This window comes from Patella vulgata, chromosome 4 (genome assembly GCF_932274485.2).
Source record: "Patella vulgata chromosome 4, xgPatVulg1.2, whole genome shotgun sequence".
In the NCBI taxonomy this organism is placed as follows: domain Eukaryota; kingdom Metazoa; phylum Mollusca; class Gastropoda; family Patellidae; genus Patella; species Patella vulgata.
In genome coordinates this window covers 24,801,678-24,824,982 of record NC_065882.2, presented here as the reverse complement: position 1 = coordinate 24,824,982, position 23,305 = coordinate 24,801,678, and the positions used below count along the sequence as shown (strand labels likewise).

At 36.2% G+C, this 23,305-nt stretch overlaps 1 protein-coding gene and 1 long non-coding RNA gene across 6 annotated transcripts; one reads left to right on the top strand and one right to left on the bottom strand.

Moving 5' to 3' along the window:
- Positions 1 to 2,054: 2,054 nt before the first annotated feature.
- Positions 2,055 to 7,220, top strand: LOC126818510 (ankyrin repeat domain-containing protein 66). 4 transcript variants are annotated; one of them, XM_050545970.1, is made up of 4 exons: positions 2,055 to 2,142; positions 4,147 to 4,310; positions 4,730 to 4,958; positions 6,499 to 7,220. In XM_050545970.1, exons 2-4 carry the CDS (start codon positions 4,166 to 4,168, stop codon positions 6,593 to 6,595), a joined length of 471 nt encoding a protein of 156 aa, XP_050401927.1. In that variant the 5' UTR covers positions 2,055 to 2,142; positions 4,147 to 4,165; the 3' UTR covers positions 6,596 to 7,220. The 4 variants fall into 4 exon arrangements, with proteins under 4 accessions (XP_050401927.1, XP_050401924.1, XP_050401923.1 ...); XM_050545967.2 differs by having other exon boundaries at positions 2,141 to 2,274; XM_050545966.2 differs by lacking the exon at positions 2,055 to 2,142 and adding an exon at positions 2,409 to 2,472.
- Positions 7,221 to 10,084: 2,864 nt separating this feature from the next.
- On the bottom strand, positions 10,085 to 20,583 carry LOC126817474 (uncharacterized). 2 transcript variants are annotated; one of them, XR_007679023.2, is made up of 5 exons: positions 20,374 to 20,583; positions 11,605 to 11,803; positions 11,097 to 11,245; positions 10,722 to 10,813; positions 10,085 to 10,355 (listed from the first exon to the last, which is right to left on the bottom strand). It is a non-coding gene; the product is annotated as an uncharacterized LOC126817474 (long non-coding RNA). The 2 variants fall into 2 exon arrangements; XR_007679020.2 differs by lacking the exon at positions 20,374 to 20,583 and adding an exon at positions 20,087 to 20,357.
- Between the last annotated feature and the right edge of the window lie 2,722 nt (positions 20,584 to 23,305).

Sequence of the window (23,305 nt, the reverse complement as noted above, 5' to 3'; positions counted from 1 at the left end):
TTATCACTCCGACTCGAGTCCTACCAATCACCGATAAGAGCGGGGTTTTTTTTGTCTATATTGCCAAAGTATTCCAAAAAGTAACCGACAATGAAAGATATGTTATAGATATGGATATTCTATTCGTCATATCCAAAATTTAAATTATTTCATAAAAAGAAATGGACAAAATTGAAATTGACAAAAAACAAAACAAAACTAAACAAAACCACTCTAACTCTAGCCGTTTTATCCAAATTTCATAATTTTGAATATGATTTTTAGCATGTGCATTATCCTTTATCATCAGATGGTGGGATCTTATGTTATGAGCATTCAAAGCGCAAAATAATGATGTAGACATGTGATATCACAATTGATGCTTTGCATCAATGAAATTGAATCACAATGTGATCCTATTAATTGACATCAAACGGGGTGTTGGATTTCTCTCTTTAAAAAGCTCGATGTGTATGTATGCCTATGTAATTAGAGACGATGATGGCATCATGTATTGTCAATTGTCGATTATCCGTAACAGGAGCCTGGCAAACCCACCTCCTGCAAAAAAAATTCCTGGATCCGCCTCTGAACATCTCTTTATTTGTCGGTCACCTTTTGCAATACTTTGGGTGCTATTGACAAAAGAAGGGCTCTTGTTGGCCGCTTCAGTTGGGATACTATTGAGATCAAATTCAGAGAGCCGATTGATATTCTTCAGACCGGGGAAATTTGTGATTAACAATTTGCCTTGTCCAGTATTAATAAAAGTTCCACTATCGAACCCGAAACTGTAGTAGCCTGATTTTATTAGTCGCGGGGAATCAACAACAATAGAAATCTAATGCGAAACAACAATTTAGCAATAGACGATCGCAATAATTTTGTTCTAGCGGAGGAATTGTTGATTGTGCCTTTTGAGTTTTAATAACAATTCATATAATATACTGACAAATCAGTAGTAAGTTTATTGTACATAATTGCTTGTGTCCCAACAGGTCGACCAAATAAAGCACAATAAAAATAAACTTTGTTGAATCTTGACATCATTGTGCATTTTATGTTTATATGTATAAAAGACCAACCCCGTGAAATATTTCTCCTAAAATAATCCCATAAACCCGACAAAAAAGTGTCGAATTACGAGAACCCTAAATATAAAAGAAGGATAGGAAACGTTTTCACAAATTGTCAATTGATAAAAAAATAACCCCAAAACCCCCCAAAAAACAAAAAGGGGGTATCAAAATTTTTGATTAACTAAAACCAGGAATTAAATTGCCACCATTGTTAATTTGTTTCACACCATTTCACACCTAGCAGTTACTGTATATACTTTTAGAAAATAAGATATATTCATTTAGTTTTATTACTCGTGCTAAACCTTGGGTAATCTTATATGACCCAAAGGAAATATGTTCTCCTGAGGTTGACGGAACTGAATTAGAAGGAAAATAATTTCTCAACATTTGCGTAAATCAATCGGAAAAGGAGGGGGGGGGGGGGTAAATTCAAAATACTGTCGTATAACTATATTTTAGAGCACACAACAATGTTATTTCACTTATTTTTGTACAATTAAAGGACAATATTGGTGTCAGTCATTATCACATATATGATAGAACTGGTTAAACACGTTCCAAATATAATATTGCTACGATAGATGCGTTATGAAACATTCAAAAAAGGGAAGTGACGAACGCTAAAGGAAATTTACAGAAGGTGTACACTTACCCCGATCTGGGAATCATTGACATAGAAAGGTTACAAAGATGGGTATATTAATAATTAATAAACACGATTCCCAGAATTAAAATAACGTCCAGTGTTTCTAAAATCGTTTACACGTTTACACGCTTACACGTTTACGCATTTACACGTTTTAAATTGCCTGAGTAAAAATTGTTCATTAATTTTCAGTAGAACCACTGCCATACCAAAGTAACCTTAAAATCAAAATTTCCAGTCAAAAATGTTTTAAAACTATCAATTTATTTACATTTTGTATGTTTGCTATGTGTTGACCCTACATTTATATTGATTTCATATCCTTAGATAATTGTGAACGTCTTGACGACCGAGAATAGTTTGTCGTGCCATTCATACAGGTGTTATAATGGAGATATAAGGTGGAGATTAGATTATTTATTGGTTGCCGTGAAGGTATAACACTCAAACTATTACACTATGTAACAGTAACTTATCTATATTATATACAGGTGTAGTCCTTTCTAGCCACCGATTATTCCTATATACCTACCTACAGGTTTATTGCTATAGACAAACCTTTTTCAAGTAAGTCCGTATATATTATATTTTAAATTTGGAATCACGTTATTATCGATTTATAAGACACACTGTATTTTAAATCGATTCCTGGAAGATATTGGAATATAAGTGCAAATAGTTGACTGCATATATCATTTAATCTATTGTATTCAAATAATAGTGTATACCAACATATTTATATTGGAGTATGGCCGATTTAACAAGGTGTCTATTGAAAGAAGAGGTCGTGATTTATGAAATTAATAGACTTGATATTCTATGAACGGTTTAACTCTATTTTCTTCACAATCATTCTGTTTTCAATATATCTTGCTAGTTGTATTGCAATTGGTTGTGTAGCGTTAGTAATGTACATAATAGGTTCTAAGTGTGGTTGGTATAATTAAACAGCATGTTAATATAGGTATAATTGCTATATGTTTGATTTGTTATACGTTGCTATGATATATGATATGGATCTATGTAGTTCTATATTGATATTGTTGTCAGCCTACTTGACTTGTACTTGAAATAATATCAAGAGTTGCCATGTAGAACGCATACAAGTTACTATACGAATGTATTATAAAGGTAGGTCTTGGTGTATATGATGATTGACAAACGACTGTGATTGTTTTTGCTCTAAAGCGTCGTGTAAAATAAGATGTCTTTGAAATCAATGAATTTAAATAATGGAAGACAAAAGAAGCGTCCATTAACACTCTGTGAATGTAATTGAGGTCTCCCTTGCTATTAAGATACATGGATAATACTGGATAGCTTAATAAGTATATAGATGTTTTATAACTCAGTACTTATAATAAAAATAACCTATGATATCTAGATTATTATTGATGACTAAATTGTGTAAAAGGACGTTTTATAAGCTGCTAGAATTGGTAGTTATAAGTCGTATTAAAGTGTTCATTTATTTGTAATCATAATTAAATCTTTCAGTTTATATCCACTTACCTTCGGATTAGTGTGGGTTATATGAAATAAAGTCTGAATTATGTCGGTGCTATTATTATATTAGGTTACATTGAGTAACCATACCAAATAATGAAAAACAATTTGCTTTTTCAAATATTGTTTTGAGATTAAGAAATTATATATGGTGTTGTTGTATTCAAGGGAGACGTACACCGACGACTACGAAAATGTGTCTATTTTGCTGAAATTATTAACGATCTGTATAGAAAATTTGATATTGATTTAGGTTGTAGCTAGCTTAGGTCATTGATTATTGAATACTGAATGACAGACTTGGTTGTCCTTCATTGATCTGTAGTAGTCATGAATAGAAAGACGCACACTGATCTCTATGGATATCTGTGGAAAACAGTGATTCGAAATTCATTCCATTTCGACAAATATTTAGTAAATTTTACTGTTTTGGGTGATGTGTACACACCATGCCCCACACCATTCCCAAGATGCCCATGACAGTGAATAAATTATGGAATATGTTGGGTTTAACATCCGGGGTTACCACTTAACTTAGGTCAGTTTGAGACTAACCTTCTGTAATTTTATTGGTTACGTGTGCACATTTTACCCAGTCAGTGACATTTAGGTTCCTCTTCTTAGAATTCCAACTACTAGACTCTTTAAGTGCACTAAGCAAGTGCGCAATGTACATGTATATACCTCGTTTTTCGCCGCCACATTCGAACGACTAAGCCCGGTAAACGCCACCCCTTATAAGTGAAAACCGTAGACATGAACAATTTTGAACTCGACACTAATGCCCTCAACTTGAGTATTATTGAAATGCCATATAGTTTCGTCACGCCCTTTTTAAGAAAGTAGGAAATTCGGAATCGACTTTACTTGTCTGTGAAATTCAACATTCATCGTCATGGCGATATCAAATTTTGTAGTTTTGTTGTTTTGTAGATTGTGCATTTTCAAAACGATGGATGGTCTAAAGCTACATGATGCAGCGGCTACAGGAGATCGTGATGCGATGGAAGACCTTTTGAAATCCGAGAAAATTGACATCAACCTAGCAGATGAAGAATACCACAACTATACAGCTTTACACTGGGCGTGTTCTAAAGGTGACCCCGTAAAATAAATATAAAAAAAGCCTCCACCCCCTCCACCCCATCCCCTAAGAAAATCCCCATTTTCTATATAAGAAAATATTCATGACGGATATTTTGCATTTAATAATTAATTTATTTTCAAGTTTGGTCACAAGGTTCTAGACGTAACAGTCCCAAACATTATAACAAAAAATTCCATGAAAGAGTTCATGTTAATGACGTATGAATTAACAATAATCTTGATTATTTTTTTTTAAATCCTTCATAACGGAACTCTTCAGCTTAATAAATAAATGGTGGAATTGTTCATCGGGCCACAAGGTCGAACAAGATCATCATCAGTAGTGCTTACAACTGTTCTGGTCCGTGGCCTGTCACGGATGTCTGATTTCATGGGTTATCAGACGACATTTTCTATTGGTTATTTACAGGATATTCCGAATGTGTTCGTCTGTTATTAGAGTTTGGTGCGAAAGGAACTAGTCGATCAGATCAAGGTTGGACACCAGCTCATTGTGCAGCAGAAACAGGGCGAACCCCGGCATTAAGAGCTTTATATTCCGCTGGTGTTTCTGTACACAAAAAGGATAAATATGGTGATACTCCCAGACGAATAGCAACTATATATGGACATGCAGATTGCGTTAAATTTCTAATCCAGTAAGTTTCCAAATTTTCAAAAGATTTTCTTATATTTCCTACTACACCTTATTATTGTTATTAGCTATGTAGCTATGTAACATAATTGCTCGTGTAAACAGCTATCGAATTGTAACAGATTGACAAGATACGGACTTATCGAGATGGTTTCAGTTTACTCCAAACCCAATAATTTTGTCACTATCCATGAAAAAGCATGTTTTTATATGAATCTAAGATATGAACTGCCCCAAATCTTTCAGGTCTTTAAATAATCGTGTATTGCTTGAAGAAACAACTTGCTTTCGTGTCAATCTGAACGACAGACTCACCTTGCCTGCAGAAAAGTGACTCTGACACAGTGAATAGCCATGATATCACGTTATCTAAACGTCACAGGTCATGAGGTCACATCAACAAACAAATGTAAACACCATCATTATGATCACTATCAACATTACAAGACACAACGTTACATTGTAAACAATAGCCTTCTTGCAGCCTTTAGGACTGTATAATCCGCACAGAACGTCTTATCGCTTCTTCCAATGATTTTTCACAAAAATAACATCATCTACAACTCTAGATTTGACGTCGGCATATTGGCACTATTTTGTGCTTCGGTCGTGTCTATTTCAGATATACACAATCAATTCTGTTAATGTTTTTAGCATGGGGATTGACTAAAAGTTAATTTATTTCAGTTCTAAACAAAAATTTAAAACTTTAAAAATAGCCAAATTGTGGCTGGATTACTGAGCAAAATGGCCATTCACTGTATACGTGCGAAAAAAAAAAGCCAGCTACCATTTAATTTTCGTACGTTAGTTACGTACGGGTTTAGTGTTAAACGTTTATTTACATTTACCTGGTCTCTGAAACTACAGATGATCTTTATTTATTAAACTTTATATTTAGGTCTATCAGGGCCCTGTTTAGGAATTTGAGAAGTGGGGGGGGGGGGGGTCGGGGTAGAGACAACGCCAAGCTTGGCGTGAGATCTCGTGGATTACCCGACAATTGTATAAAACCAAAACCTCTAAGACAATCTTTCTGTTCAGTTAAACCAAAATAAACCAAACAATCAAAACAATCTGGAGAGAGAGAGAGAAATGGGGTTTTAAGTCCACTCGACACGAACTAGGTCATTTCGGGACTAACATATGGTTTAATTTTATTTACATAATTCGCTTGCGCGTAGGGGTCTTTAGCAGTGGGAGGAAACCGGAGGACCCGGAGAAAACCCACGGGGTTGGACAGGCGACCCTACTCCTTGTCACGTACAACCGGGGATTCGAAACCACGCCAGTCGACTCAATGACAGACTTTATGATACAGCGCGCGCACGCTAACCATTCAGCCATCCAACCCCCCAAAACAATCTGGACCAAGTAAGTATTTGTATAGGGCTACAAGACAGTATCAGATCATAAAGTTCAATAATAATAATACTCGTTAGTTTTATGATTTTAGAGATAAATCAAATTTGCGATTTGCATTATACAGGGCGTGTAGATTAGATGAAGTGCTTACTATTCATTTAATTTATTTATAATTTCAGGGCTGGAGCCGAAATGGCTGCCAAAAGACAGCAAGGAGAAAGTGATTCAGACGATAGCAGTGATGACGAAACAAACGCGGAAAAATCGGAACCATGATAGTTTAATAACTTAAAACATGTCAAAAATATCATCAATCTCGTTTAGTCGAAACCCAAGAGGCATCGTTATATTCGATTTGAAGTCGAATGTATCCCTATTTTAACTTTAGGGAGTAATTGCTTCCAGTTTTCCAATGCCAATGGCGAAAATATGTTGATAAAATTCAGTTTTCCGTCCTGAGTAAAACTTATTGGTCGTCATCACATATACAATCCGACATGGTTAAAAGTCTGTGATTGTGCTTGAATGTGTATTATTGAATCACACAAACAATTAGAGTGCTATAGACGAAAATGTGTTATTATTATTTAACAAACTAAATTTGTGAATTCTAGTTATACCACAACCATGATGGCATTTATAAGTCTTTGAACTCAGCATTTGCGTGTTAGAAAATCACCATAGTCTGATAAAGGATTGGCTATTGCAATTGCACAGTCGCCGACAAAATGGTGACTGGTGAGTTAGCCCTCCTGGTACATTATTTCAAGGACTATATTAAAGCAAATAATTTAAAAATTGTTTACCAAAGATAAATTACTGATAGTATATTAGAGCCCCGAATCAGTATTATATTAAACACATGTATATTGTTTATACAATAAAATACATCATAGACTCACCATTGATTTTGTTTTAAGAGAGAGAGAGAGAGGTTGAGCGTCCACTTGACACAAACCAGGTAATTTCGGAACTAACACATGGTTCAATTTTATTTCAATAATCCGCTTGCACTAGGGGATTTTAACAGTGAAAGGAAACCGGATGACCCAGAGAAAACCCACAGGGTTGGACAGGCACAAGCTGGTAATTGACTCAATTTTGACCAAAAGCGCACGTGTTAGACCCCCCCCCCCCCACACCCAAAACTTTCTAACGTGAAAGAAGAATAAGGACCAAAATAACATCTCCTTTTCGAATGGAGCAGAACAGTGGGCCGTTAAACCCATTTTATTTCATTTCCGTCTTCATTAGGCCAAGTGGTGCAGTAAAGTAGAATGTTAAACCTCATTCCATTCTTCACATGTTAGTCTCAAAATGACGAAACATTGACAAAAGGTGTACCCGCTGTACGAATATAACCAGTTTTCATTGCAGAACAATATTTTATCAAACCTACATCCCCATGAGAACTTGTTTGTGTACCCGATCAATGTTTATTATTAAAGTTATTTTGGGTTAATTTAAGTTCGCGTCACAGACACAAATGCAAACATTCAAGCCTTTAAGAAATGAAAGTGTCTGATTGTCTTTAGTCTATACTGCACCTGGCTGCCTATTAACTAGCAAAATATTTAATGTAGCCACATAAACATTGCTTTTTGGCGAGGGGGCTGTATTTAGTTGAATAAGTCTACACAAACAATATATTTAAATGAAATTCAATTGCATTGTAATATTGATTCGAGAACAAAAGGGTACAACGTGTCATGAAATGTTTCATACCGTCATGATCACTGAAATTACACCTTTCTGCACCAAACAAGCTAATGAAGATGGACATAAGTCAAGCCATGCGCTATGAAGGTTTTCTTTTAGTATAGGAAGAAGTGGGGCAAATGTCCCACTGCTGAAAAACATTGCCAACCTGCTTTGTAAGAAAATAAAGAAGTACCGATGACGTCAAGTGAAAACCACTTGCTTTTGGTGCTATTTAAGAGATGGAAAGTGGCACATTTAGATAAACATCACATACTTGTAACACAAAGCACAAGGCATTCACCAATCTGTTTCACAGAGAATTACGAGTCTCGTATAATATCTCTGTCATAGATGACTGCCTTAACACGTGCTGTCACAGCACGCGGTGTGAATCATTGGCTGAATGGCGCGTGCATTGTTTACATAAGACATAACTGCTTAGGAGAGAATGCTGCATTTTAGTCATTTTAATACCCATTTACACTAAATCGGAAATAATTTTTAACTACAAATACGTCAAACGCCTTTATTTATTTTTCCAATATATACAAAAAATGTTTTACAATTTAATTTGTCGCAGGAAAAAAGTTAATATTTCTAGCTCATTAAACCGCATCAATGTCATCCTTATCAGTGATAGTCGCGGCCAAGCAAATATTCACTGCGGATCAGTGTGGGCATTCACGTCCAGCGCCCGTACAGCGGCGCTACGGCCTACTCTTATTTACAGTTCCAACTTGTACAAGTACGCTAACGTGTACATGGGACCTCTGTTTTCCGTTCCACCCATAAGACTAGGCACTGATCCGTCCTGCACCACTGGCAAGCAGAAACACGCCGGAAAATCCCAAGGAACTATCACGGGATCGAACACTTGACCTGGTTAGCGAGCAAGTCAATTGCTCACTGATTATCATTTTCATCCAAGTAATGGTGGATTTTGGAGTGCCTGTGTTCTTGGCGACGGTTTATGTCATACTATTATTGTTGAACTACAATGTACTTCTGAGAAAACGACCTAATGCGATAAGGTCCGTTTTTACCCCAACATCCATGGCAACACTGTATAAAATGATTATAGCGATGTACGTCTAATAGTAATCAAATACGTCGAACACGTTTTCGGAAACACTAAAAATCGATAGACCATCAGTCCAATGAAATAAGTAATCCCGAAACGTGTAGTCTACTTTAAAGTACACTTATCAACAAGTGTATGAGTCAGGTGCAATAACTTGATGAAATGAAATGGGGTTTAACGTCCTGCTGTTCTAAAACGACTGTGCTAAGAGACGGGAATACGCCATATAAGTGAAATTTTGACCAGGCAACGGCACGCCGAAAAATCCCTGTGAACTTTCTCGGCCAACACCTGGATACAGTGCCGGACTGGTGAGCCGGAGGCCCACCTGTCAGGTCATTGACCAAGGACCACACAAGTACGCGCCGACAGGCATGTCACGGGCGCGCCTAAGGCGCGCGAGCGTCCCAGGATCTCCAGGAAAATTATGAAAACTGACAACCGCAAACCCATTTTCCAAGCATTTCAGACCAAAGCAGAACAAGGCAAATTTTTGATTTCCTGATACAATTAGATGAATTTTAGAATTCTCTTCAGTGTCAAAAACAAAAGATGAATTACACGGTTCTCGGTATAATGAGGTCAATCTCATAAAGTTCTTTCCTTGTAGTACACTTCTTTTTTTGTGTTGTTTGTCAGTCATTTTTTTCCTATATTTTCTTTCTCCTGTCCTGTGTCCTGTCCTCTCCTTCCTTCTTCCTACCCCCACCCCCCCTTTTCTTTCTCTTTTCCTTTTTTTTTTCTTTTTTCTTTTTCTTTTTTCTTTATAGGCTTAGGCCCACGGACAGTCGGACAGGTGGGCCCAGTCCGGCACTGCCTGGACATTAATACGTTAAAAACACCTCCCCTCCCATTCTTTTAAATTAAAGAATAAAAAATGAACTCGGCTGCAGATTAAAAACTGTTATTATATAAGTATATTCTATCTATAAAAAATTATAAGCAAATTAATGTTCGGTTTAAAAAAAATGAAAAAAAAAAAAAAAAAAAAAAGCTTATAAAAAGCAAACGAAAAGTTCAAATAAAATCATATTTATGAAAATGACTCTCCATATATTTTGTAAAACGTGTACAGCACCATTACTTCCAACACTGAACACTTTCTCACCATTTGGCACGTTTTTCCCGCCAGAATCATAAAATGGTACCATCGTTGATGTTAAACAAGTGGGCGTATCTGTAGATTGTAGGTCGACCAAGATATCAGATACAACGTTTGTCCAAAATGTAGCCGCATCTTCGACAAAGGTTGCCCTGTAAATATAAAGCAAAACATTTAAATGTGGACAAGCGAAGAGGAAAGTGTGTGTGTGTGTGTGTGTGCGGGGGGGGGGGGGGGCGCAAAAGCTCCCGTTAGCAAAACACAATGGAATATTCTTCCTTGAGTGGTTACATCTTTCACGACAATTTTACGGGCACCAAGTTACAACTAGGTAGACTGAAAAGACACGGATAAAATGTTCGGCCTGATAAACAGTATGTTCTACATACGTCGTATCTAGCTGTAAGAGATATTGATATACTGATCACCCAATTTAATGACTTTATAAATGGAATCGTGAGAGAAATACCCCCCCCCCCCTTAAACATTTTCATGTGATGAAACCTAAGAATATTTACCTTAGAATAACATGACCAAAAGGATTAACAGGAGCTGTCCAGTAGACATATTTAACCCTCTTGGCACTATTGGAATTATGAGATACAGTTGACTGAAATTACAAAACATTCAATAAGTGAACTAGAATGGGGTTAATGCCCCGTCAACAAAACAATACTTTGGTCTTTTTTAGAAAACATATGGAAATGTTCGTTTCTATGGTTGGTGTTCAATGCGAGGTGGGAGACATACACGAAACCACAAACATATATATTTTGTATGTGTCGCGTCAGATTTATATATGAAAGCCACAAAGATGTCAATAAGTAAAATGCACCCTTTAGACACAACCAAACAACAGCAAATAAAAAGAAAAAAACTGAATAAATACTTACATGGACCTGTCCAAAACAATGTCTTGTCTGTAGTTCGTTATCATTAGCTGTAAATACCCCAACACTTTGTGATATATTAACATTACAACCTATTAGACGTGCTTGTAAATATACACCTTTAAAATATCCGCCTTCTGCTTCTAGCATCACTATAAAACAATCACATCAAAATATATTAGTCTTGAAAAAAAAAGAAATGACATCATCAATAACAGTAATTGATTCGCGGAACGCTGTCGCGTCAACACAACAATTTGATTATTTCATTTAGAGACTGACATTGATAATTTTCTGTTCAAAGGCTATGTGTGAAATGAGAAGGGGGTGCGGGGTGGGGTGGGGGCTACCTTCAAACGAATGACAAGGGAGAACTAAACTTAAAATATCTGGCGACAATACAATGTGACGATATTCAACGTCCACATTAAAGGGAGCTTATACGCTCGTAACTACCATCTAAATGCATCGGAAAGGACTCGAGTGTTGGTTTTTAAAAAATAACACAAACCTTTAATAGTTTCCCCAGCTTGATATGTTTTCTTTGGAACTATTATTCTATATGGTGGTGTTGTTAGTTGTGGTCTGGCAGAATGACCAGAAGGAAACATAGAACCACAAGCTGAATCAGGCACACCCCCAGGATATCCGTTATTCTGACTGCATGACATCAAAACTATTATTATTACACAAATGCTGTTCTTGTGACCCTGTAAATATAACATTGTTTTACTGTGGTGTTGTTAATTTGCGCAGTCTGGCAGAAAGGCCAGAAGGAAACATAGTACCGCAAGCTGGGCCAGAAGATTCGTGAACGTGGTAACATGACAACAAATATATTACACATATTGCTCCTATAGCCTTGTAAAAACAAACTTATTTCAGAAGAATATAAAACAACATTGATGATTTATTTAAACATCATATCTTGGTCATAAAAACATTCAGAATACAAATACAGAAATTTAGTAAACATTTAAAAAAAATGTTTTTTGAATGTTTTACGTGTAAATCTGCATGTGCGAGGGGTTCTTAACGGTAAATCTTTGGTGGTATTATTTCAGAACGTTTTAACAGTAAATCTGTAGGGATTTCTGTAGTAAATAAACGAATAGTTTTATTCCCAGAAAGATTTTAACAGTAAATATGTGAGCTTTTCTTTTCTAGAATGTTTTTGATTGCAAATCTGTTTTAAAGGTAATAATTTTGTGTCGGAATTTGTTTCTTTTTGTCTGAAGATCGTTAAATCTGTGGTAATTTGGTAATAAACTGTTTAAATATGTGCCGATATGATTTCAGGAATACTGTTTAAAATTAAGTATGGCACTTTTGAAGCCGACTTCTTTGGTAGTATATCTTTGGTAGTTTTTATTTGAAAATGTTTTATTGGTAAATCTGTAAGTTTTGTAAAAGAGTTGATTAACAATAAACCTTTGTCATATTCTCATTATACCGACCATCTTTTAATGCTTATAGACTTGTTATATCACATTGTACATCCATAAAGGATCACCCCAGATGTTATGTTACAATTGTATGATCAACTTTTGTTTAAACTGTGTATGCTGTCCTTGGTGGATGCAATGATACAATAAAATCTTATCTTATCTTATCTATTATTATTTCAGAACATGTTTTATGAAGGAAAATGTATTTAATTTTGTATCAGGATTGTTGAACAGTAAATCTTTATAGGTTTTATTTCAGAACGTTTTATAAGGTAAATCCATGGAAATTTGATACCGAAAATCGAAGAATTTTTTTTGTTAAATCATTTTGATATTTTGGGGGCTTCTTAAGGAATCGTGCAAGCATATGGAAATTATTTAAATTATGTTTCAGCGCTTGAAATCTTTCACTGTCATCATATATAACTGTATTACTATTGATATATAATTTTTTTATCTTGTCTTGTCTGGCGCCGTCCGTCTGTACTTACAATTATCAAAGATTTATTTTAACACATTTCTTATTTCAATCACAAGATTGGCGAAATGTGTTCACTCAAAACAAACATTTACACAACTTGAATTATTTCTTTCCCCAAAAATGTAGTTACGATGTCCGTTCACGGATTTGATTTCTTCTGTTCAACATGTTTACATTTTGCTTGGAACATCCGACAACAAACATGGATTATAATATTGTTTAATGTAAACAAAGCTGCATAATCAGACTTTCAACGAAAAGATACTCAATTTGTATAATAATAACAAGTAATATTATCATGTAGCCTGTAGCCCAAAAGTATTCAGAAAGCGATCCCCTATATTTGTCGTATGGGTGGATTGTCGATTGGACTAACGCGTGCCTTGTAATTCACTAGACCGGTTATAATAGTAAGTGCAGGAGAACCGCGCTACATTTATACAAAATCGATAAGAAAAACGTGCGGACAAGACAACCTATACAGTCATTCAATCATTGCAAGAAATAAACAACAAATATCAAATCAAGTGAATGGATACGGGGGCAAGCCGTAAGCGTCGACTGCTGTCTACAGTCACAGGCCTGTAATGACACACACTTCACTCACAATGAATAAACCCCCCCACAAAACAATGAATGATTTATAAGAAAGACGTAATAGAATTTTAATAATGTGGCCGGTCTTGGCGGTAGTCGTCTTTTGAATGGCGATAGTCCACCAGTTGACGTCAATTCAGAAAATGTCAACAATTAATAAATAGTAGCAAAGTACAACATCGAGAACAATGGGTAATGGTTCTTCCCAATTTCCGTGGACAAGAGAATTAATGAAATGAAAATATACCATTTGTTAGTCCCAATATGACATGGTTAGTATCGCGTGAACATTAAAACACGATATGTTCATATTATTTTGCATATTCATGAAAGAATTTGTATGTTTGTGTAAAATTAAGTGTGCTTAAATACCCCAACCATCTCGTCTACTCAGTTGGCAAATAGCCACCATATTCTCTCTCAAATAAAATAAAACATGCAGGCCTTAAAGCCTAGACAAGTCAAATGAGTCAAAAGATGAAACAACTATCAATATTTGATGAAAATCAAAAGTAAATATACCGATAATCCTATGAATAAATATTTTCATGTCAACTGCCAGAATTTTTTTTTCGGTCTACTTTGAAATCGCAGTCAAAACAAAAATTGATTTCTTATTCATACGGAAATGATTATTGATACACGATACAAGGAATATATCTTTAAGATCAATTATTTGGGACAATGGGTAAGGAGACCATTCATCAATCGCCGGAAATCACCTATATAAATGCCTTGATTTTTAGTAGATATTAGTTTTTGGTTTAATTTAGTGGAGAGAGAGAGAGAGAGAGAAAGAGAGAGACCCTACACGTACCACCGAGGAATAGAAACCACACCAGTTGACTTAATGACAGACCTTATGATACAGCTCGCACGTGCTAACCATTCGGCCATCCATCCCCCCTCACCCGTTTGTATAAGTTCATGCTTGTAGATAACATATACAAATCGGACATTTCTAGCTTATTTTATGGTTATTCATAGTTTACATTAGATTTATCATTATCAATCTGTGTGAAACAAAAGAGAAAGGGTTAATCTATGTTTAAATGTGGATATGGATTTATCACGATCAGTATAGAGGTAGCACCTGCTTGGTTGACAATTAAAACGTTGTCAAGTCATTCAGATGGGACAGTCGAAATTCTAAGAAGAATAACCGGAATCGTCATAGCTTTCACACATAATCATATTCCCACCAGAAAAAAAGTCTGAAACTGTTATATTAAATAGGATGTTTTCTAAGACTGGCCGTTTCGAACTTATTTTCCTAAAAACTGACCAATGAACCGGGTCAGTCAACAACATATCGGTTTTCAGTATTTGCGTCACGATTATCAAAACAAACAACTAAATACATGACGCAGTTCACAGCGTTGATTTCTAAAAAAATACCCTTAACTGACACGGTCTTTAAACTTTTCACTACTGCTTACCTATTTAACAATTCTGCTTTCTTCTTCGGAAAATCCGATTCCGAATATTTCTAATTTTCTTAGCTCTTTAGAATTATAATTTGACCTATGACGATTCTAATTCTCTGCATGTGTCATGATTAATTCTGTGTTCTATATGTGTTTCTTTATGGTTCTAAATCTCTGGATTGTCTTGGTTCTAATTCTCTGTCTAGTCACGTTCTAATTCTTTGATTTATCTCTTGACAATATTTTTAACGAGTGTAATTCCCCAAATGGTTATTTTGATTCGATGTCTTCATGATTTCAATTATTTTGGATTGTCCTTTTTCCTCTTCAGTTTTCTGGTTCTAGTGTCTTTATAATGGTGCGTTTCTGGTGATTTAACCAGGCCCGGATCAAGGATTTTGTCGAGGGGGGGGGGGGGGGGGCATACATTGGAGCAAAGGGTAATCATCAGAGTGCCGCATGCATTAGTGGTTTGGTGTAGTCCCCAGAGTCTTAGTCGCGGCCTCATTAAACAGAAACTAAAATCTGGGAATCCCATTGCTGGCTGCAGGTGCTGATCTGAACAGTGATGACCAGTCTCACTGGGGCTGGGGGGGGGCAGGGCCCCCTGCCCTCCCTGCCCCCCCCCCCCCGCCTGGATCCGCGCCTGTTAACTGTGATTCACTTTCCATTATATGTATGCACCATCCGGGTTAATGAAAACGGGCATACACCATGAGTGGGCTATAAATGAAATTTTGCCCGCACGGACTCTTATTTCGAATTCCAACTGTCATCTTATATGCACACCAACGTGTACATGGGACCTCCGCCCTGCATTATTGACCAGCGGAAACCACGCTGATGAACTTTCTCGGTCCACAAGGGTCGTACTGGTTAGAGGTTTGAATGAATTAAAAATATTGGAGGGACTGAACTAATTGTCAAATTAGGTCAAATTAAAGTATTTAATTCTACGTTCTGAATAGTTATTTCAGTTAAAGTTTTGTTTGGAAGGATTAATCGATAATTGAAATAATAACTGAAAACAGAAAATCGATTATATATTCAAGCGCTGGCGTACGGTGGTTCAGTGGGTATGAGATGGGGTCCAGGGTTCAATCTCAAAGTTGGACAAGAAGCTTCCTGGGGATTTTCCATCCTGTGTTCCCCTAGCCAATGACCCATGATGGGGGTAAGGCAAAGGAAATCATCTAGTTCTTCGGATGGGACGAAAGCCCTTGGTCCCGTGTACATAGGCACGCACGTGAAATAACACCGAAAGAATTGGAAGTAGAGAAGTAAACGCTACTGTTCGAGCATATTTTCCTCAGATTGTTACCCCATATAAAATCCAATGCAACCGATAATTTTGTTTTTGAACCGTATCAAAGATGTCTAGTAATCTTAAAGCACTTGGCATTACAACATGTATGTATACTCAAGGGTGCAGATTATGTTCAGTTCTCACGGGCATTAACTCATACTTTTTTTTCAATTTTAACTTTTCTTTTACAAAAAGCGATGGAAATTGAATTACACCATTGATGGCCAGGTTTATCTAGCACCAACGAAATAAGCCATTTTCATTCGGAGCTGATCAAATAATACTGTTTGCTGTTGAAGCCTGTGATGTTCTTTGTTATTGTATAATCTAACTTAGCTGTTCAAATTTGAAGCTCTGTAGGATTAAAAGAAGTTGGGGTTAATTAACGTTGAAAATGGTTCGGCAACCAATATCTAAAAGGTTTTATACTAATGCTAGCTTAATTACCGGGCGTTATGTCTCAGTTTTGAGCTAAGAATTTGACAGAAGATAACGGGCCTGTCTAGAAAAGTATGGTATGTTCCAAAATTTTTCCATAATAACGCAATAATCATAAAATCTAGATTCAAATAGATATATAGGTACACAAACTTTGTGATTTTAACGGGATATAGCGCTTACTCAATTTTTATACGACCACATTTCACGTGGACGTATATTGTCGCCGTCCCTGTCCGTCCGTCCGTCTGTCCATCTACAATTTGCCGATTTTGACGAAACTTGAAATATAGGTCTAACTCCAAAGGATCTCGGTTCCTTTTGATATTGGCATATATCGGACCATAACTTCATGGATTATGGCCCCTGATTGTACGAAAAATCACGTTTTTACCTTGTGAATACTCTGGAGGTCATAATTTTCATCTGATTTTGATGAAATTTGAAATGCATGTTTATAACCCAAAGTTCTTGGTTCTTGTCGATACTCGTGAATATCGGGCCGTAACTTACTGAATTATGGCCCTTGATCGTACGAAAAATCGCGTTTTTAGCTTGTGGTCCCTCTAGAGATCACAATTATTATACGATTTAAACAAACCTTCGAATTTCGTGAAAATCGGACTAGAACTCTCGGACAAAATGACCGCTCCTCGTATGCAAATAGTTTCTAGCTTGTTCTCAATCCATCTCTTGCAAAATGTTGGCGTATCTTGCCTGGCAACCGCCGGTTATTTGATTTTCAAAACCATTCAATTGGTTGATTTTGAATTTCGTGAAACTCGATCACGCAAATAGTGTAAAAGTATGTAATACCAAGGTTGTGGACCCTCTAGAGGTCACAATTTCTATTCGATTTTGATGAAACTTAAAAATCTGTGTTTATATCACAAAGATCCCGGTTAGTGTCGATATTAGCGCATGTCGGATCGTAACTTTCCGGATTGTGGTCTATGATTGAACGAAAAATCGTGTTTTTAGCTTATGGACCCTTTATAGATAGAGGTCACAATTTTTATTTGATTATAAAACCGTTCAAATATATCACAGTTACACTGTAATGGTGGTTGGTTCGAATTTCGTGAAAATCCGATCGAAACTGCCCGACAAAAGGGCCGCCCCCCCCCCCTGTACGCAAATAACGTAAAAGTATGTTTTATCAAGCTTGTGGATCCGCCAGAGGTTACAATTTTTATCCGATTATGATGACAGTTAAAATATGATATTTTTATATCCCAAAGATCTCGGTTCCTTTTGATATATCGGATCGTAACTTCCCGGATTACGGTCCTTTTTATTCCCGATTTTGATGAAACAAAAACCATATGTTTATATCCCAAAGATCTCGGTTCCTTCTGATATCGGATCGTAACTTCCTGGATTATGGCTCCTGGTTGTACGAAAAATCACATTTTTAACTTTTTCTCTGTCCATCTCTTGAAAATATGGACGTATCTTGCATGGCAACCGCTTGTTTTTTAAGGTACAAAATTCACAAAGGGCGAATCCAGAAACCATGGATAGGAGGAAGGGGGGGGGCGTGGGCGGCGAAGGAAAATTTCGAAAACTAGAAGGCCGCAAATGCCATTTTTAGTGATCTCTAAAACAAGGATCCGGTTCTAAATTAATGAATTATAATGGGATTTTTTCAGTTAAAAGCGCCCACCCCCCGAAAATTTCGAAACCTGATCTGAGACATGAATTCTAAAATAATGAATTATAATGGGACTTTTTCAGTCAGAAATCTAGATAGGGGATCGGGGGGGGGGGGGCGTGCGCCCCTACTAGATCCGCCCTTGTCGAGGTTCCAGAGAATAGGTAATATACCCAATTTAAGTTTTAATTTGTTAGTCAGGAAACACTGGACACAGCTCCATATCGTCTTTGCATCCTGCAAGTTTCTATCCAATTTGGCCCAAAGGCCAAAGCTGCTATAGATTTCATTGTTTAGAACATTTTTTTTTTAAGTAAGGGCACAAAGACAATTTTCTTTAAAAATTTTAAATCTTAAACTTGGCTAAAACAATGACGCTGTGAGTAGTCATCAAAATTCTAAAATAATAAATAGGGCACGTATTTATGACGCAATAATAAACCCTGCAAGTTCCACCACTAATAAAATTTGTGAAAAATGTAGTCTACACATTTCTGTGATACAAGGTCTGCAAACTCTAAATTTTAAATTGGCAGGCTACCTACATTAAAGATACATTATGTAAGATTTAGATAAAGAGCTAGTCATTCTTGTCTATTGCAGGTCTTTCTTTAGGTCTGAATTGTTATCTAAATTATTAATTAGACATTAATTAACCTATCCATACCATAATCAACTCTAGATGGCATCGCTAGCCTGCGATATTTAGTGGATTATGAGCCGATTTAATGCATAACTTTCTTTCACGATTTAACGATTAAATGGATAATCAAGACTATGCTGTTTATCGTACTGACTTTAGTAATGATGATCAAGGCTAGGCGGAAATTCAATCACTTTGTTCCCGGTTCATAGTGGATCAATTTGAATGAAATTTTCAACAAATTGCCTTTACATTATCTAGTTTTTAACTATTACAGTGAGAACAGCCAACTCGTTATCGAATCTCCCATAATGTATCTTTAACGACGACAACTTATTCTTGCTTACATAGATTCCAAGCTGCTAAACAGAACATATTTTCAAAGCGTAACGAAATGGGGTTTAACGTCCTACTAGGCTGATGAAGACGGACTTGCGCCATACAGTGTACTCTGAGTGAAATTTTGCCTAATCTTACTGTCAAGGGTTCTTTTACGTACACGCCAATGTGTACATGGCACCTCGGTTTTTTGTCCCGCATCCCTGGAAAGGGATGTCGAGGAACTTTCTAGGCCAACATAGGGAGCGAAGTCGCGACCTGTTGGTTAGCGAGCCAGCGTCTTACTCACTAAACCACCTCGACTCCCTTCCTCGTAATAAACCCTGCAAGTTAAATAAAAATCCTTAAATTACGTTCCATTCTAACATCTAAGAAAAAATTCTGAAGTTTATATTCCGGCACACACGGATGGACTACCACATCAGCTATAATAGCAATAATTGTTGAATATTATTTTTTTATACACAAAAGTACAAGAAAAATGTGTTAACTATGTGAAGTTTGTGATTTAGTTTGATACTCAACAAACAGTTATCATTTCCCGACAGTAGGAATAATTTTCTCTAAAATGGGACTATAGTCTACAGTTTTTTTTAATTCATTTGAAAATTTAACACTGGATTATATACTGGTAAAACCAGGGAAGATATATATACATACCATTTTTCCTGGAAGAAAGCTACCTTCAAGACATTTTAGTTCCACGTTCTTCAATATCCAAATATTGTCACAATCACTTTATATGAGAATAATAAAAAACAGATTTTTTTTTTTTAAACACCTTTTTGTAGATGATCTTAAAGCTATAAATCTATATCAAAACAAGCATCAATAATGATTTTAAAACAAATTTGAGTTCAGTTTCGGTTTTGACATTGGTGTCTCGAAAATAGTGTTCATTGAATGAAACTTAACTTTCCTTTCGTAGTTGTAAATATTAAGTGTACCTGTTCCTTTCCTTGTTCTGTAAATTTCTGAGTAAATCAACCCTAACACTGACGTGTTAAAACATAAACATGTAAAATATTTGGCAAACGATGTATAAAGAACGCGTGGAATTGTGGACCATGCAGATTCGTGCCGTAGTATAGTCATGTGTTTCCAGGGAAAATTTCTCTATGAACAAATTGCGGAACTAAAAGAAATAAGTTGCTTTTATATTAATCTATTTTGAAAGTCACTTCAAAAAGATTATCCAGACTCACGTATTTGGAGTTTCTAACCTGTTTGACTTCAGCAGCCGTACGTGTATACGATAGTTTTGAAACAATGGGCGACTTGTTTGTATTTATTCAATCCAATGGTGTTCTTTTTGCTGGTAGTATTTGTTGACGGTTAAAAACAAGCAAGAAGAAGTTTTAGCCATTCAAGACTGTGTATACTGAAAAGGAGCATAATTGGTCCAGACACTGAATACAAACACAAATATTAAACTCGTTCATCTTTCAGGTGAATTTTACACCATTGTGAGAACCACTGTTAGGTCAACTTTAGTTTTTCACTCCAAATATGTTAAAGAATTAAAACATAAGTGTGCATGACAAACAATTTGTGTTTTCTTCACACGGTAGATAAGTGTAACATATTATTGAAATAGACAGAATAATGATAAAGTTGAGGGGAGGAGTGATGGAAATAAAAATGTCATTTTTAAAATATGTTGTAAAATGTAACCATGAATAAGGCCAAATTCCAAAAGGTTATTTATAGGGCGAAACAGATTTTAACTCTACGGGTGTATAAAGAACGCTTTAACTCGGGGATAGGTCTTGCTGGGCCCTCATTTAGGGCTGTATTAAGACCTATAAAGGCTCAAAGCACTTTGAAGATTCTGGTGCCCCCATATAATATACAATTCAAAATGTAAACAATAATAAACCATAAACAATTCGCCAAGCACGTGGTTTAAGTTTTCTGAGGTTTCATACACGTAATTATATATTCGGACAACGAAGGTAACAGTACGAAAAGACAAAAAAAAAAATCCAACCTAAAACAAATACAAAACAAAAACAAACAAAAAAAAACAATGAAAAACTAATTAAAAGTTCTTACAAATATTTTGAATTCTTCATCTAACAAAGCAGAAATTCGGTGGTGCCCCTCCCTTCCCATGATGCCCTAAGCACGTGCTTATTTAGCTTAATGGTTAGTCCAGCCCTGATCCCCATTATAACTATATAGTGGCCGTTGCATTCAATGGGACCCCTTTCACACCAAAAAGGGCTTCATGGGTAATTTTGACTTTGGCTGGTAGACATCTATATGTTTATAGTGGCACCAGTTTGTCAGGAACTGTCAGACCATTCATACATTAGTGACGGTTTGTCTTTAAAAGGACTTGCTGATATTCGTACATTGGAACATATTTTCTATAAAACAAAAATGTTCAATATTTCTATTTTATTTAACCTGTGTTACACGCCCAGAATATACCTCGAATGCACCAAATCGAATCTATTTTTCAAATTCTTCTGTGGGCCTGAACCGCACTAGACCATATGTTTTTCTTTTAATTCACCCCCTCCATTGACTTGTCCCGAGCCCCCCACAAGATTACTCCGGTCGCGAAGGAGTTCAAAGTTTGTCACATTGTGATCCCTTGGGTAAATAAAAAGTAAAACGATTAAACTGCAAAATATCACTGGAACACTCATAACACTGTAGTAGTAAACAATCAGGGGAATAAATATTGAAATAATTGTAAGAAATTGTTGTAATTGATTAAAGCATTGACAAAATCCTACAAAGCGGGCAAGGGTCATAACTTTATGCAATAACTAAAAAATGTGTAAATTTGAATTTGAACAATACATTTAAGTATCATGCAGACTAAACAGAGCATTCTATCGCAAGGGCGTTTACAAGATTCTACGAAGTGAGCAAGGGCAATGACCGTAGCAGTAAATAACAAGATTCTGCAATGTGGTAAAGGGCAATAACTCTGGAATGTATTTTTAGAAATCGCTAAAATACAAAGGATTCTTGCGAACAGTGGCCACGGTAGTAAACGGGGCAAAGACACCGAAACCTGCAACTACTGCTTTGAAATCCCATTTGATGAGTCTGGTCCAAAACAATCTGCCTTGAGGTTGACATTTAGGGCCAAATTGTCACCCGATTCAACTGAAGTTAGCCCCTTCAAGAGGACTTAGGTTAGTGATGATAGCCGCTTCAAGTGGACATATATCTGGAGACATGCGCAAAAATATTACCGGTGTAATATTGTGCGGCATTCTTTTTCAGTGAAATTAAACCAGTGACTGCCAGGCAGGATACGCCCGTATTTTGCAAGAGATGGATAGAGAACAAGCTAAAAACAAAAACGATTTTTTGTACAATCAGGGGCCATAAACCAGGAAGTTATGGTCTGAAATGCACAAATAATCATAATCCAAAGTTACGTTCCGATATGGGTGCGATATGTGTGATTATCAATAGGAACCAAGATCTTTATGATAAAAACAAGGGGCGGCCATTATGTCCGTCAGTTTTTGTCCGATTTTCACGAAATTCAAACTCAGCCATCATTAGTGTATAACTGTGATATTACACGTTTTATGTTTTTTTTAAACATTGTGACATCTATAGGGACCACAAGCTCAAAACGCGATTTTTCGTACAACCAAGGGACATAATTCAGGAAGTTACAATCCGATATCCGAAACGAACCAAGATCTTTGGGTTATAAACATGCATTTCAAGGTTCATCAAAATCGGATCAAAATTGTGACCTCCAGGATGTCCACAACCTTGATATACCAGATGTTTACACTATTTGCCCATTTTGTCCGGCAGTTTTGGTCCGATTTTCACGAAATTCGAACTCTACTATCATTAGGGTGTCACGGTGATACATTAAAACGGTTTTTTAAATCG